At 30.9% G+C, this 15,713-nt stretch overlaps 1 protein-coding gene across 2 annotated transcripts in view; it reads right to left on the bottom strand.

The window, feature by feature from the left end:
• The window catches only part of LOC124422339 (E3 ubiquitin-protein ligase TRIM9), a 99,152-nt gene that overhangs the window by 17,351 nt on the left and 66,088 nt on the right, over nucleotides 1-15,713 (bottom strand). For both annotated transcript variants that reach the window (XM_046958676.1, XM_046958677.1), the window contains exons 3-4: nucleotides 3,147-3,242; nucleotides 827-1,220 (exon numbers count right to left, since the gene is read on the bottom strand). In XM_046958676.1, the coding sequence (XP_046814632.1) occupies nucleotides 827-1,220; nucleotides 3,147-3,242 (490 nt within the window). The remainder of the gene's footprint in view (nucleotides 1-826; nucleotides 1,221-3,146; nucleotides 3,243-15,713) is intronic.

Raw genomic sequence — 15,713 nt, 5'->3', positions numbered from 1 at the left:
CGTGCATGAATTATTCGGGCTATTTCATTAAACGGATCCACCAATAATCTGTCATTGATCGAGACCAGGTTTCTGCATTGGCAGATAATGCAGTTACATTACGTGTATCGAGAACTAACAAACGATAATAATGATGATGATAGTCATTTCAAATCGTAACTTAGTAAATAATAAATAATGATAATAATAATATTAATAACCGATGTATGTAGTTCTATATGTGCAACGAATTTCTTATAAAAAAATATCTTAAAGAAAATTTTACATACAGACGACATAATAATTAACCAAGAAAGAATATAAAAAGGGACACGTAGTGAAATATATTAACGAATTTTCTAAATAACTCGACGACTTAATACTGTAATTAATCATCAAAAGGGTAAACAGGACATGTATTCTAATAACGTTCGGCCGATATGACGTTGCAAAAATCTCATGGCTCCTCCATAAATCAAACATTGTTAACTCCTCATAAATTACGAAATTTCTCTACTAACTAACGAGCTTCTCGATTCGCGATAGGATATGGTAATTTTTTTGTACTATTTAAAATGGTATTTTAAAATTCGCTTCGCTTTATCAGAAACGAATAAATCATTGAACATTTTTTATCAACTTCGTCGAGTAGAAAAAATTCATAAGCTTCGTTATTAATTCATAAAAAGTAGGTTTCATGCTTAAAAAAAATTTATTTACAATTAATTATACGAGTTTTAAGAATGTACTTATTTCATGATATTTCATGATATATTAACAAGGTTAAAGTCTGCTATTTAAGATCAAAGAAAAACAAAGAAAGTGGAAAATAAAAAAAGATACTTACGTTTGAGTTGAACGAAGGTTAGTTGATCGATAGCTCGTCTTAAAGGTTTATCATCAAGAGTAAGATCAAGAAGAGGAAGACGAGCGATCTCTTGGACACCCTCGGCACCACCCCAAGAACCTGCAGCATTGGCAGCCCTAACGGATAACATTCCGCCTATTTGGAGAAAAGCTGCACTGTCTGTCTCCTTCAAAGCCTCAATACAAAATGTTAAAAGTGCCGTCGTTGCTTGAAGGTGAGTTGCACATCTCGTGACTTGATCCCTCAATGAACGAACCCTGGCTTCACGAGTTTGTCGCGCAGCTTCGATCAATCGTGATTTTCTTGCTTGGAGAAGATTCACCAAATTTGCAACACGGTCTTCCACTTCTTCTTCCAGCGCCACGCATTCCTCCTAATAAATTTATTTTTTGTTAATTTTTCTATAGTTAATATAATATATTACATTATCTCTTTTCTTTTTTTTTAAATATATTTTACAATTAAAAATGAAGAATATATCGTCAATTGAAATAAATTATAAATTGTAATATATATATTAGGTTATTCTATAATCAATGAGTTTCTTTTTCTTATTGATTAAAATGAATGATTTTTAATGTTAATCTTAGTGTTTTGTATAGGTTTAATTTTTTACACATTAATTTAAAAATGGAAAAATAAAAGTTATTATGTAAGTGATGAAAGAACATTTAAGGTATATTTTGTTGTAGGAGTTACGTTGAGAAAACACTGATACAACAACAATAAATAAAGTATGTGTAAGCTTATGAATATAACCCAAAGGTTAAAGATGGTTTCCTTCCAAGAATTATAGATTTGAGGATGAACAAAGATCAAAACGCCCTCAAGAGTTTCTATCATCAAGATATTAACTATTTTATATTAAGATGGGAACAAATTGTAAATAATAGTGGTAAAAATATTTTAAGTTAAGTTTGAATGTGTTTACTTTTATGCATTATTTCATAACGTACTCTAAAAGATCGCATTACTTTTAAGGTAACCCAATAATATATACATATATAGTCTTTAGTTAATTACATACAATATTTTTGTCATATTGAATGATCAAATATTATTTAATATTTCCTATAATATTTCCTCCATTATCAATTTGTATGTATCAATACGGTTGAACGAAGTTACAAAATTAAAAGGTATTTCTAAGTGGAGACTGTAAAACACATTATTTTCTGCGTCAGATTAAAACGTTTAAATGCTCATTGCATTATATTTTGAAAGTGCATTCAATAAAGCTTGAAAAAATGGTTTTTGGATTTTTTTTCCGAATAAATATTAATTCGATTCTTTCTTTTCATTTTTCTCTTTTTTCACTTTCTTCTTTTAACGTATAATTCGTGATTACGTATCCGGGAATGCAATGAAACGATTTTACTTGCTTTAGAATGTTCATCTTTATCCGTAGGAATTGTAGGACGATTGAAAGCGGTATAAACTTATAAGGCGATTCTTCTAAAATACCGTAGGGACGGTAGAAAATCGAACGGGTGGCTGTGTTTACTCGATAAGAGAAAAGTACGCCGATTCCATTTGTGCAAACTAAATTTTCCGTTCTCCTCTCCCTTCTTTTCCATACTTCTCAGTCTGCTCGTCGAACGACTTCGCAATCCGGATTCGCGTCGCTCGACATTCTCAATTTTGCTTTCCTCTTCTCTCTATAGTACTTTAATAAAATACGGATATGGTGGTTTGCGATAAAAATTATAATTTTTTTTAACTATTACGACTAAAATAGAATTCAAATAAAATCATGTTATCGATATATTGATTTTCAATTCACGATATATAAGGTAATTAATTTATTATTTAACTATAACGATTATATATGAAATTCGAACTATTATACTGTATAAAGTAAAAAAAAAAGAATATTCTCTCTCTCTCTCTCTCTCTCTCTCTCTCTCTTTCTTTTTCTCTTTATAAAATAATTCGATTGTAATTTAATTTTTCATATAACGAATAGACGAAACATTTTTCATATTTGTTTGTAAAGAAAAAATAAAACAATGAAAGATTCATTTTTAGTAATAAACAATAAGTTAAGAGATCCAAGTATCATTTAGTTAAAGTTTAGATTCTCACATATAAAAAAAGAAAGCTTTCTGACACGAAAAGGTCGAATATAATAATCATAATAATAATAATGGTTAAATAGCTTATCTTTAGTAATCTCCTCGTGTTATCCTTTTGCCCATTCCAGAGAGCATATGTATACACTGTATGTCTATAGGTATAGGTACATGTTCCTCTGGGCCATTCGACTAAAATCCAAAAAGATACGGAAAGATCTACTCACATGTACTTTGTCCGTCATTCCTTTGAGCCTCTGAATGAATTCCGTCGTGGAACGAGCACGCTCCGATAGCTGTTGTAAATTTTGCGATAGCTCCGTCTGAAATGAATGACGAAAACGCGTTAATAAACGTGAAACACTTCTCTTTTTTTTTTTGTTTTTATTTTGTTTCATTTCAAATAAAAAGAAACGAAATTTTTAACGAAACGGATGGAGGACTGATTTTAAATACTCTACACGGTGGAACGATTTTATCGTGAAAAACATATCACAAAAGTGCGAAGAATTTTACGGCTTTGTGTGTACATACATATGTACATACATGCATACATATATACATACATACGTACAAATATACATACGTACATACGTACATATACACATACACACACACATGCGAGCGCGCGCGTATTCGCGTGTACTGTACTCCAATATTCTGCTTAATGCTTTTCACGTTCGTTCTATTATACAGGTGCGACGTGCATATAATTATGCGATTCAAAGTGCATGAGAAGATTTCTAGCCTGAGTGAATAATTTCGATGGATAAATCTTCCGATCGCTTTAATCTTCTTGTTGTTTAAATTAATAGAAATTAATTAGGAAAATGATCATTTTAATATTATTAATAAAAATTAGGTATATATAATTTTATTCTCAACTCAAAATCACTTCTCTATAATGAATATTGTCAAAAATAAATGAACAAACTTTAGATCCGATATTTCACATTCATCGTACGATGACACGAGTATGACATAAATGAGATATATGTATATATATATAGTAAATTCAATAAAATTAGTGCCCATATATTGATTTCCTTAATGAAATTGCGTCAAATAAAATAAAGCACAGGATGATAAAGAAATTATTCGTCTTTTTTGTTGTGATACATAATTTGTTGAAGCTATTAACGTTAATTAAAGAAAGGCAATAATGACCGGATATAAAAATTAAGAAGGAAGTCCTCGTAACGTGTCTGAACCAACCACCTACATTGTCCTATATAGATAACGATAAGAAATAAAATTAGCGTGTTTTTAAAGTAAAACTTTTAATGGCATATCTTTGTAAGTTGCCTTTTAAGTACGCTCAAAGGAAAATCTAATTGCATTGGCAAAGTATTTAATTCATTTCAAGCGGTTGCCCTCTCGCTGACAGAGTATGCTTCTACTTATAAAACGACGTTAAATGATGGAAGTGAGAGCAAGAAAAAAAAAAAGAAGAAAAATAAAAAACAAGGGAAAGAAAAGTGAAATAGTAAACTGATTTTAACATTTTCTATTTTATCGTTATTAAAGAAAACGAAAAAGAAAATTAATTAAATGTACACTAAAACAAATAAAGTGATTTCTCAATCGAATTAAAATTATAGTAGGATTTTTATTACGAATTTAATTTTCGTTGATCAACTTATTATGACGAGTCTCGATAGCAGTCTTGTTAATTATATCAAGAAGATTTGTTCTTCTTTATTCATATTATTTTCACTTCTCACGATGAAACACAACGAACGCGTGTGTCATAAATAAGGCGAAATAAAAGGGGAGAGAAAGGAGATCGATGAAAGCGCTTTTGTTCCTCGAGATGAACTTAAACAAAGACATTGTTCATCGATAAGTTCAAACTTTTGAAAATAAAAGCAGTACAGTCATCTTTCAGGATATTTTATGAAAAATTAATAAAACGTGTATTATATGAATAGTCTGAGAAAATGCGACGAGATTTTCTTCAAGCTATTCACGTATGCGTCACGTTCTATGCTTGTCCAGAATCGTCGATTTAAATTTCTCGATAGGATGGACACGTTACTTGATTTTCCCTTCGTATGGATTTTGTATGAGGAACACGTATCGAAAAATCTGGGCGAGCCTCAAGATTTCAGCCTTTGTTAAGAAAATCCATTGAGTCGGATGATTCTCGTTATTTCTGAGATCTCTGAGAGCTAACTTAATATTATATACGTAAAATAATTTTATAAATAATTTTGAAATAATAATAATAATAATAATAATAATAATAATAATAATAATATCAATATGATTTTTCTTTAGCGTTTTAATACACCTTTTAATATATTTGATATTGTCATAAGAATTAATAAAGATCGAGTAATATTAGAAAGGAGAAGAAAAAAAAAAGAAATAATGAAACAATAAATATCTTTATCCATATATAAAATAATTTTACATAATATATAATATAATTAATAGAATGATTGTTCGGCTTGATGCTTTTCTAAAGCTGTTAACAAATAATCGGGTAATCTTCGACGAGTTAAAATTTAACGAATAAATAGTGACACCTGGCGAATACCGACCGTCGAACATGGAACTTGTGCATTCATAAACGAACACATTGAAAGACACGATCACAGCACGTGCGAGTGTTCGCACGTGCGTACGTCATTACGCGCTTTCCCTCGTGCATATTGCATTATATAATTGTGATCGCACGGCTCAGTGAACGGCGCTTCAAGAGAGTATACTGATAAATCCATACAAAACGTTATCCTTTTGAAAACACTCATGGGTCGATGGTTATTGAACATTGTCGATAATTTATTATCTTTACTGATTACTATCCAATGTTATTTTTATAATACGAATCACATCATTCTATTAATTTGGAAATGAAACACATGCATAGTTATTTTTTTTTCTTTTTTTTTTTTAACGAAATAACATCAACGTCTTTTCTCAAAAAATACTATTTTTCAATTTTGCATTATATAAATGCAAAACTGTTAAAAAAAAAGGATGATAACTTTCAACATAATCGACATTATAAATGGAAAAAATTTTATCAATTTATTAGATCTATAAATTTGAAGACACATATGTAGCTTTTCTTTTCTAATTTACTCGTTAATCCTTAGAACATTCTATTATTCAACTACGTATGACGTACATTTAAGAAATAAATCGTAACTTTCGGTCAAATTAATATCGAAATTTACAAAAAATTATTCCAACTTTTTAAACAATCCTGATCCTTTATCAAATCGTCTGATATATTAATTTGAATAGTATGCTTCTTATGAGAACATGAAAATAGTACGAACAGATATCCTTCAAGGAGTTTAAAAATCAACTATAAATTTTCGTGGCATTGCCATGTTTGATTTTATCGCACACTGTTTCGCGTTCAAGTGCAAAGAAAAATATTAAATTAGAATCCCATGAAAGGCCACGTACTTACTATGTATGTATGTATGTATATACGTATATATGTATGCACGTACGTACATATATATGTATGTATGGATGCACATACATATGTATATATATACATATGTACATACGTACATACGTGAACTAAAATATTTTATAGTATGTACTACTTTTATGTAGGTTTGGATTCTACGTTGCAACCTAACATATTTCTCTCTCTCTTTCTCTCTCTCTCTCTCTCTCTCTCTCTCTTTATCTATCTGTCTATATATCTATCTATTTCTCTCTCTCTCATTTGAAGCAAGCCCTCTTCTCCACTCCGTCGTCGACGGCTGACAAAATCTTATTAGCATGAGAAGAGCTCCTGGGGATTTCGAACGGGTGACAAAAAATCATTTGGAAGTCCTCTTGCCGAATATAAGCCTCGATTGATTACCTTCTTTCCTCCCCTATTTCGATATCTTCAAGTACCATTCTTTTTTATTATTTCGTGTTGCCAACGAACTTTTTTATTATCCTCAATCCAATTTACGTAAATAGATCTGTCATGTAAAATTATCATATAAACAAATTTTCTATTTCTATAAAAATTTAGTCGTTGAACAATCATTTATAAAACGAAATAAAAACTTGAGATGGAAAAAGAAAAAAGAACGTTAAAAAAATGAGATACGATAGAAAAGACCGAGAGTAAGGTAATTCATTGATGTAGACATTTGCTTGAGAAATAAAATTAATTTCACGACGACGAGATTTCCCTCAACTAGATATGACGAAATATCTTTGATATCACGTTTAGGATCGATGTTGAATTTCAATTTATATCATAAAGCGAACATAAACTATTTATGTATGAACTAGTTAAAAAAAATATGTGTATATATATATATATATATATGTATATATATATATACATGCTTAAATGTATGAGATATGTACATATATATGTATGTACTATACTATATAGAGGAATATATTCATACACACACACACGCACATACACACACACACACACACACACACACACACACACACACACATATATATATACATATATATATGTACATATATAATATATATAACACATTCTACACACACGTAAAACGAAAACTTCGTGCCAGGCAGGCATTCGTGCTGGAGGGTAATTAAGTTACTCCTTTCGAGTTAACGCCGGCCCCTCTGCGCACCGTAATTTCCGCAGCTTTCCTCCTAAGTTTCTGAAGTCGAATCACGAGGCCGGTTAATAGAATGCCACGGAATTGTTCTCGACGCGGTGTGGCCCCTCCCCTCTCCCATTCCCTTTAAACGTACCGGCCATTGTTATTAATTACTCTGGTCGTTCTATCACATCGAAATGGCACTCTCTCGTAAGACATTCTTGTTGCCTTGTTTCATGATCTATACTCTCTTTTCTCTCTCTCTCTCTCCCTCTCTATCTCTCTCCCCTCCTCTCTCTCTCTCTCTCTCCCTCTCTATCTATCTATCTATCTATCTATCTTTCTTTCTTCGTTTATCTCAAAAGACTTATTTCACTTCTTTTTTAGAAGTCTCTTCTTAGGTGAAACGATCTATAAATTTTACGATCAACCGACTAAAATGAAACAACGCTTGTTAATTTAACTCAAGTTTCTTTCAAGACACGATAACTCGTAAACTGATCAAGAAAACTTTCGAAAATTAAATGTAGAATACATAAATACGTATGCACCCGATACATATTTGTTTCATAAATCTTTCGAATGATCTATCGTCGACCATTATCGAATTGTTCTAACGATTTGTCTAAAATCGTTAATAAAACTCGATGCTAAATTAAATATCACGATCTAAAAAAAAATCTAATAAACTATACGTTCACTATGACGTTAATAAGAGTAACAATGAAGAATCGATAAGTTATTACAACGATAGATAACAATCGTAAATAAGGCTTTGAAAAAAAGTTAACTCATGCGATAATTCATATACATTTCGAATAGATTTAGAAAACAAAAAATAAAAAGAGAAAGAGAGAGAGAGAGAGAGAGAGAGAGAAACGAAGACAGAACATTTGAAAACAAATCACCCATTACTGATTATTAGCTTCGCTGAGAAATTGTTCCTGACGTTGCTTCTTTCTTATCGAGTCATTCCCTTAATTCCATATTATTAATTACTTTGGATTCTATCGCCCGGATTCGTGCATGGCAACTTAACTGGCATTGATTAACGGTATATTTTACAATGCTTCTATACGATTTGATATTCGAAATTAACTATTAGCTATTTACTAAAAATATATACCTCAAGCTAGTGAAAAAAAAAGGAAAACACAATTAAAAGAATATCTATAATACTATATAATACATAGAAATGATCTGTATATTAGAATTTGTATGATGGTAATTTAATTAAAATAAATTAACGATGATTAAGATTTGTTATTAAACAAAAATAAGATAAAAGAATAAGAACAAAACAAAAAAAAAATAAAAACAAGGATATATCACCTTTCGTTTAGAAAAATGAAAGATGCGAAAGAAGAAAAGGAAGAAATTTCAGAGGAAAGGATTGAAAGTCAGGGAAGTCTTGGGTTTTTTTTCGGTCTTTTAGGATGAGGGTAAAAAAGTTTTGATTCGTATTTTTTACCCGTCGAGTAGTTCGAACGGCCGTGAATAAACTCGATGGTTTCCTCCCTCCTCTCTCTCTCTCTCTCTCTCTCTTTCTCTTGAAAACTTCAACAAACAACAAATACGTACCGATACAATTACAACAGCGAAACACGCGCATTGTTACATCCGTTAATTAAGCACAACGTACCGAATCGAATCCCCAAGCCAGTTGGTGGCTGGAGTAATTACGGAAGTCGAGAGCGCTTACAATTAGATCAATATGCTTACCGGCCTTTTCCTTGTCGATGAATCGCAATAAGTTTCTTCGAAACGAGAAGAAGGCCAAATAAAAAAGCCGGCATATAAAATTGTGAAAGAGGAAGCCATTATATTCGTTCGATGCTTTCAAGAAAGCAAAGAAGCAATGCACAGTGGTCTGACTATTGATCTTTCCTTGCAAATGAACGATTCTCTATTGATATTCTATTATACGGAATCGTAATGATTAAATTTGAGGAATTCCATGAAAATCGTGTTAAAGGAAAACGAAATCTTTTTTTTTTTCTTTTATCATTATTCTTTTCCTATTAATTTTTATCAAGTTAAATGATTCAATCACGTTAATTAATCTTCGATAATTGATTTGAAATAAAATTAATTTTTTCTAATTCTTTCATTCGGGAAAATAAAGCCTCGTTTCATAAAGTTGTAACAATAAAAGTTCTGGTATATATATACCAGAATGCAACGCCAATATATATATATATATATATATATATATATATATATATATATATATATTTTGGCGTTGTAAATAAATCAACCATATAAAGCAACTGTCATGGCGTTTCATAAGTAAGATATATTCATTCGTGTCCTTGCTACTTTCTAGGGTGGTTTTAAAAAGTGCGAAACTACTATTTCATTATCTTCTACTTTCAAGTAATTATTCATTATTATTAAAGAGAATAAGTCGGTATGAAGGACTACCGTAAAGATCTTGTCCTTGAGATGTACTATTGCTCCCAGTAAGAGGAGAATATAACGATGCCGAGTATAATGATCGTCCCATTATGCGCTACGTTACCGTATTTTTAATTCGACATTCACGATAACGATCGTCTTTCCCATAGACCCTCGTTCCTTCTTTTATCCTTCGTTGATTTGCACACACTATATGTATACGTCATTTCCTTCGAAATACTTAAAAGAGTATGTTTGATGATTGACTTTGATTCTATTCGGAACAGTGCAACCGGTAATTATATTTTAATAAGCGAAATACGTATATATGTATGTATATATGTAAATTGAAAACAATAATTAAATAGTATAGTGTATTTATTATGATAGAATTCAAAGTACAATGGCCTGAAATAAGAGAATGTCATTAGTAAAATTAGATACTAATCGATACAATTAATAAGAGATTACGAATAAATTAATACAAATATTGTTAATAGGATAATAAATAGTTAACAAAGAAAAATAATTATGTAAAGTTTCTGGCGAATGTTTAATCGTTGGCCCGTGTCAACATAGCAATTAATCGATTATATTCAAAATAACTCAAACTAATAAAAATGTTATTCATTTTCTAGTTAATTTTTTTTTTCAAATTTATGTTCTATACAATTTACATGATTTATAATTCAATATTTATCTATCATTTAAATATAATCGTCGAATATAATATTGTTAATAATGAATTGAACATTATTTATTGATCCGTATTTTATGAAATGCGACGATATCCTCTGAAATTATAAAATCAATGAAAAACTACTATTCGATGAGTTGAGTCATAACAAGTGGAGCTTTCCATATCATGAAACAAATAATTGGTCACTTGAAAGAAAGAAATAGAAAGATACGAGAACGACAGTTAAAGAAAGAGATAAAGAAAGATAGAAATTCATGAGACGTCGTACGAAAAGTGCGAGAGACACGCAACGTAAGACCGTTCTCGTCGTTGTTATCGTGAAGTCGCAGCCCGTCCGATTCACCCTTCGTTCGTGCAGTGGGAGTAAAATCACCCTTCCCTTTCCTCCCTTCCTCTTTTCCTTTCTTTCTTTCTCTTTCGTATTCGGCGTCTCTCGTTCAGCCCCTTTACGACGGCACACGCGAAGGGCGGTGGCTCGATGGATACGACCCTACGTAAATACGCCTCAACCCTCGCTCCGCAGCCCTTACAGTTGCATCGTCGTTGCATCGTCGTTGTACTATACACTAGCCGATGAATACACACCGCAGACGAACTGCACGCTACGAGCACACGCATATCCGATGAGATAGATCTCTGTCTCTCTATTTCTCTCTGTCTTTCTTTACTCTTTCGTTCTCTCTCTCTCTCTCTCTCACTCTCTCTCTCTCTTTTTATCTCCCTTTCAAAGACGAAAAGTTTCTTCAAACTTTCTTTTATCAATTATTTTAAAAAAGTATCTGCATTGTTATGCGCACGAAAAGATAAATTATATAAATATTGAGAACTGTTATTTGTAATATTGTAAAATTATTTTTATGAATTATATCGTATATATGTGACATTTATATACATGTATTTCTTGTGTTTGAAAATAAAATATAAAATATAAAAGAGATAAATAAATATACACAGTATGTATATTTATTTATTATATTAAATGTTATAAAATGATAATTATATTAAATAAAAAGAAAATATAAATAAATAACAATATCTATGTTCCACTTACAACATATTATTCTTAATAATTTGAATAATTGATGAATTTAGTTTTTTAAACGTACAGAAATTTCATGATTCTCTTGGTAAACGAATGTGTACTTAATAGTTTCAACGCGAAAATTCGACTAAACATCGCCGTGGCACGTTTGTGGCATCCCCTTTTAATCGCACGCACTCTCGCTTAAAACCATTATGCTTTCCGGCACATGAGAAAAGGAGAGATAGAGAACTCGTTGCTTCTTGTTTGATACTCTGCCTTCGGCTATATTCGAAGGAACGGCCATGTTGCAGATAAAGCAATATTTATGGTGCCTAATTTAAATTCAAGATTCACGTGAATTATCCTTACGGGAGAAAAAGAGGGGGTGGCGTTCAAGAAGATTACAAAAGGTGGTATTTAAGATTTAATCTAGAGCTCGTCGTTGAATTAGACAACAGCGCTTACCTCTTTTAAAATTCGCTTTGAAAGGAGTCGAGAAAATAAAATCAAAGTTGTAAAAGAGATCGTCTTGTTTCGTTTAATTTTGCATAAACTCTTTATAATTTTCCTTTCGTAATATGGAAAGTATATAAATATTATCGTCTGTACTTTGTAAGAACATTATTTACGTATAATTCAGAGAAATGTTTGAAATTGGTCAAATCTCTACGTTAACGTACTTACGTATATTACAATTTATTGTAATTTACTTGGTTTTGGTTTGTGAATCAAATTCCTCAGATATTTACAAACTTTATACGACATTGTATACACTGTTACTATGTTATTACTTGTTATTGCATATTAAGAAATAATAGATTTGAAATTGTACATGTTTCTACATTGAAACATGGTAACCAAATCAAACTTCGACGTTATATTTTCATCAAATATAAAACCCATCTTCAAACTTCAGTTTCTTTTATTAAAAAGAAAAGAAAAAAGAAAGAAACGAGATTACTAAAGATAGTCATTATTTCAGGGAAATTCTACGTTTCTCTCTGTTAGGTTCTTCCACAAAAAGTGTGAAAGTTTGCTGATCTGCTGATTTGTGCGACCAAAAAGGAATAGAAAAAAAATGAAGAAACGATAAGTCTCTCTCTCTCTCTCTCTCTCTTTTTCTTTTTTTTTGTCTTTTTTGCTCGAATCCATAGAATCGTCAGACGTTTTGTCTCGTCTGCCGGCTTCAGCCTGTGAACAGACTCGTAAAGAATCATAAAGCGTATCGCGTCGCGAATAACATCGTTCTTTCTCCATATTTCTTTCTCTCTCTCTCTCTCTCTCTCTCTCTCTCTCTCTCTCTCTCTCTTTTCCATATTTCTACGAACCACATCGAAAACGTTGTTCTCCCTCGTTGCAACGAGTGCCGTCGTCGACACCCGTTGCACCCTCTAGTTGCACGAACGAAAGAACCCCTCCAATTTTTACCTCGTGACCACCATTTTGTGTTGGTGAGAGATATAGTGATACTCGTCTTGCGAGATGTGTTTGAAGGCACATTTGCGTTCCTTTTAATCAACCACAAATGACGACGCTTTTCTTTTTTTTTTTCGTTTTAACAGAACCCATCAAGTTTGTCCGTACTTTTCTTACATTTTTCATATTCGTAAAGTGAAATAGTGTCAAAATTTTATTTATAATATATAATTATTTTGTATATTACATTGCATTTTATTTGTCATATAATTTATATAATTTACATAGTATCTCTAGATATGTGTATGGATAAATAAGAAATTGCTACAAAAAAGTATGAAGAAGCTCGTTGAAAAGTGAGCAAGATCTTTCTATTTTATATTATATACATATCGTACAACTTACTTTATAAAAAAATATAATTATTTATCAAAAATATATACAAATATTAAAAACAGTGATCATGAATCAAATTATACATTTTCTACTTGTAAGGTGACGTTCTAATTATGCAACGTTAGTTCATAATTGTTTATAAAAATTGTTTATAACAAATAATGAAACACACATATATATGTATGAGTTATATTAGGTTAAAGTTTATAAAAATATTTTGTTATGAAAATTGAGTATTATAAATTATTTATAAAAAATTGTTAAAAATTATTAAGAATGCACTAAGTAAATGTGATTTTTTAAATGAATTTGTTTCAAATCTCTATGATTTATAATTTCAGAAATATTTCTACATAAATAAAAGACGTTTATATTGACTCATTGACTTAATTTTATTAAAGATGTATTGACACAGTGACCTACATAAACTCCTTAAATTTACGAGATCGGCTTAGCTGGTTCAACGTAAACAATTTTTTTGACTACTATTAATACGAATAGATGTATCTATATAAATTATGAATGGCGATATTTCAAAAACGATATCTTCGCAACAAAAAATCGTAGAAACTTCAAGGAAAGATCGATTTAAAAAGAAAAACCTTTTCTTTTTGTCTACGTACTTCGATACTATCAATATAATCAAATCAATTTTCTTGATATTTCTTAAACGTGTGTCTCGTACGTACACATGTATATCTATATATATATATATATTCAATGAATCCTTAAGCTCGATTTTCTTGAAAATGATTTTGTATTAACAATGTAACTATAAAATTTCATTGCGTTTTTAATTATAATTATTATTATAATTATATATGTTTATATATATTATAATTATATATATATATATCTAATCTTAAATTTATAATTTATCTGAATAACAACAATATAATTATATTATTTCATATATTGAAAGATTACGTTTTATTTTCAAACATATTTCTATTATACGTACACATCTTTTTTTTTATTATTCCTTTTTTTTTTTTTTTAATGAATATGAAATATGATAGTTACAGATATATTTGTACGTATCTTACCGTTAGAAGCTGTTTAATAAAATAACACTTTATACAATATCTCTTTCAGATTTCTCTGGAGAGGTTGAAATCTGATTCTCCCGTGTTGTTTCTCAATAAGGAGACATCTGTCCTACCTCACGCTCCTTGACCGGTTTCTCCGAAACAAAACGAAGACACCTGCGGTCTACTGTTTTTATAACCAACACGGTCTTTGACTTGTTTTCCTGCTTCTAAGACTCTGAGAGAATCGATGTGGGTCAACGTCCCTCCCACCCCTTTTTTCTTCCTACCATTCATTCATACAATTCGTTGAGACAGAAGAAAAAAGAGGATCTCAACGTTTCGTATTTCAGAAATGTATATATTTTTACGTCTATATGGACCTTTAATATGTTTTCAACGATGCATCATACATACACGTAAAAAATTAAAACGTGATTTAAAGAATTCAAATATGATATGAGCTATATCATATTTTTAAATATTCCAATCGATGTTCATATGATTAATAACTTTTAATATTTGTTGAGTTTATTTAAAACTACATAACTTACGTACATACGCGTTTTTAACAATATACTTATATTTTTTTAAACTACCACATTTGAAAAAGAAATTTAAAGCTCCAAATCCTTTCGCCCAAACAGAACTATCGTTTACGTATGTACATATATACATATATACATACATATATACATGCATATATATATATATATATATATATATATATATATATACATATACATATATACGTATAAGGCGATATTTTTATCGTTGCATACTGCGTTTTTCCAACTCTTCCACCTCTCTCTCCTTCCCTCAGGGGAATCGATAAATCTCAAATATCTGCGCGAGGGAGTTTCAAGCACGGGTGAGAGGTGGAGAGCATTGCATTTTCGACTTATAAATCCGACGAGCTTCGACGTTCGACGATGCTGTCGTAGAGACCCATCGTTCGAGAGGTTCATGTATCTCTCTCTCTCTCTCTCTCTCTCTCTCTCTCTCTCTTTCTCTCTCTTCGGATATGGCCCTCGCTAAATCACGTCGTTTGTGCGCTCACACACTCTCTCTCTCTCTCTTTCCTTTCCAACGTACTATCTCTGCTCGATCATGAATACGAACCGAAAAACCGCATTCGATGAGCCGATGGGTACGAGTCGTGTTTTATAAAGCGAACTCTGTTGGACGAATGGATGAGTACAAGCAAGAGAAAGAGAGAGAAAGAAAAAGAGAGAGAGAGAGAGAGAGAGAAAAGGAGAAAAAGAAAATTCGATTCG

This window comes from Vespa crabro, chromosome 2, assembly GCF_910589235.1.
Source record: "Vespa crabro chromosome 2, iyVesCrab1.2, whole genome shotgun sequence".
Lineage (NCBI taxonomy): Eukaryota > Metazoa > Arthropoda > Insecta > Hymenoptera > Vespidae > Vespa > Vespa crabro.
The sequence above is the reverse complement of the archived record's forward strand: the minus strand, read 5'-3'. Positions and strand labels throughout refer to the sequence as shown.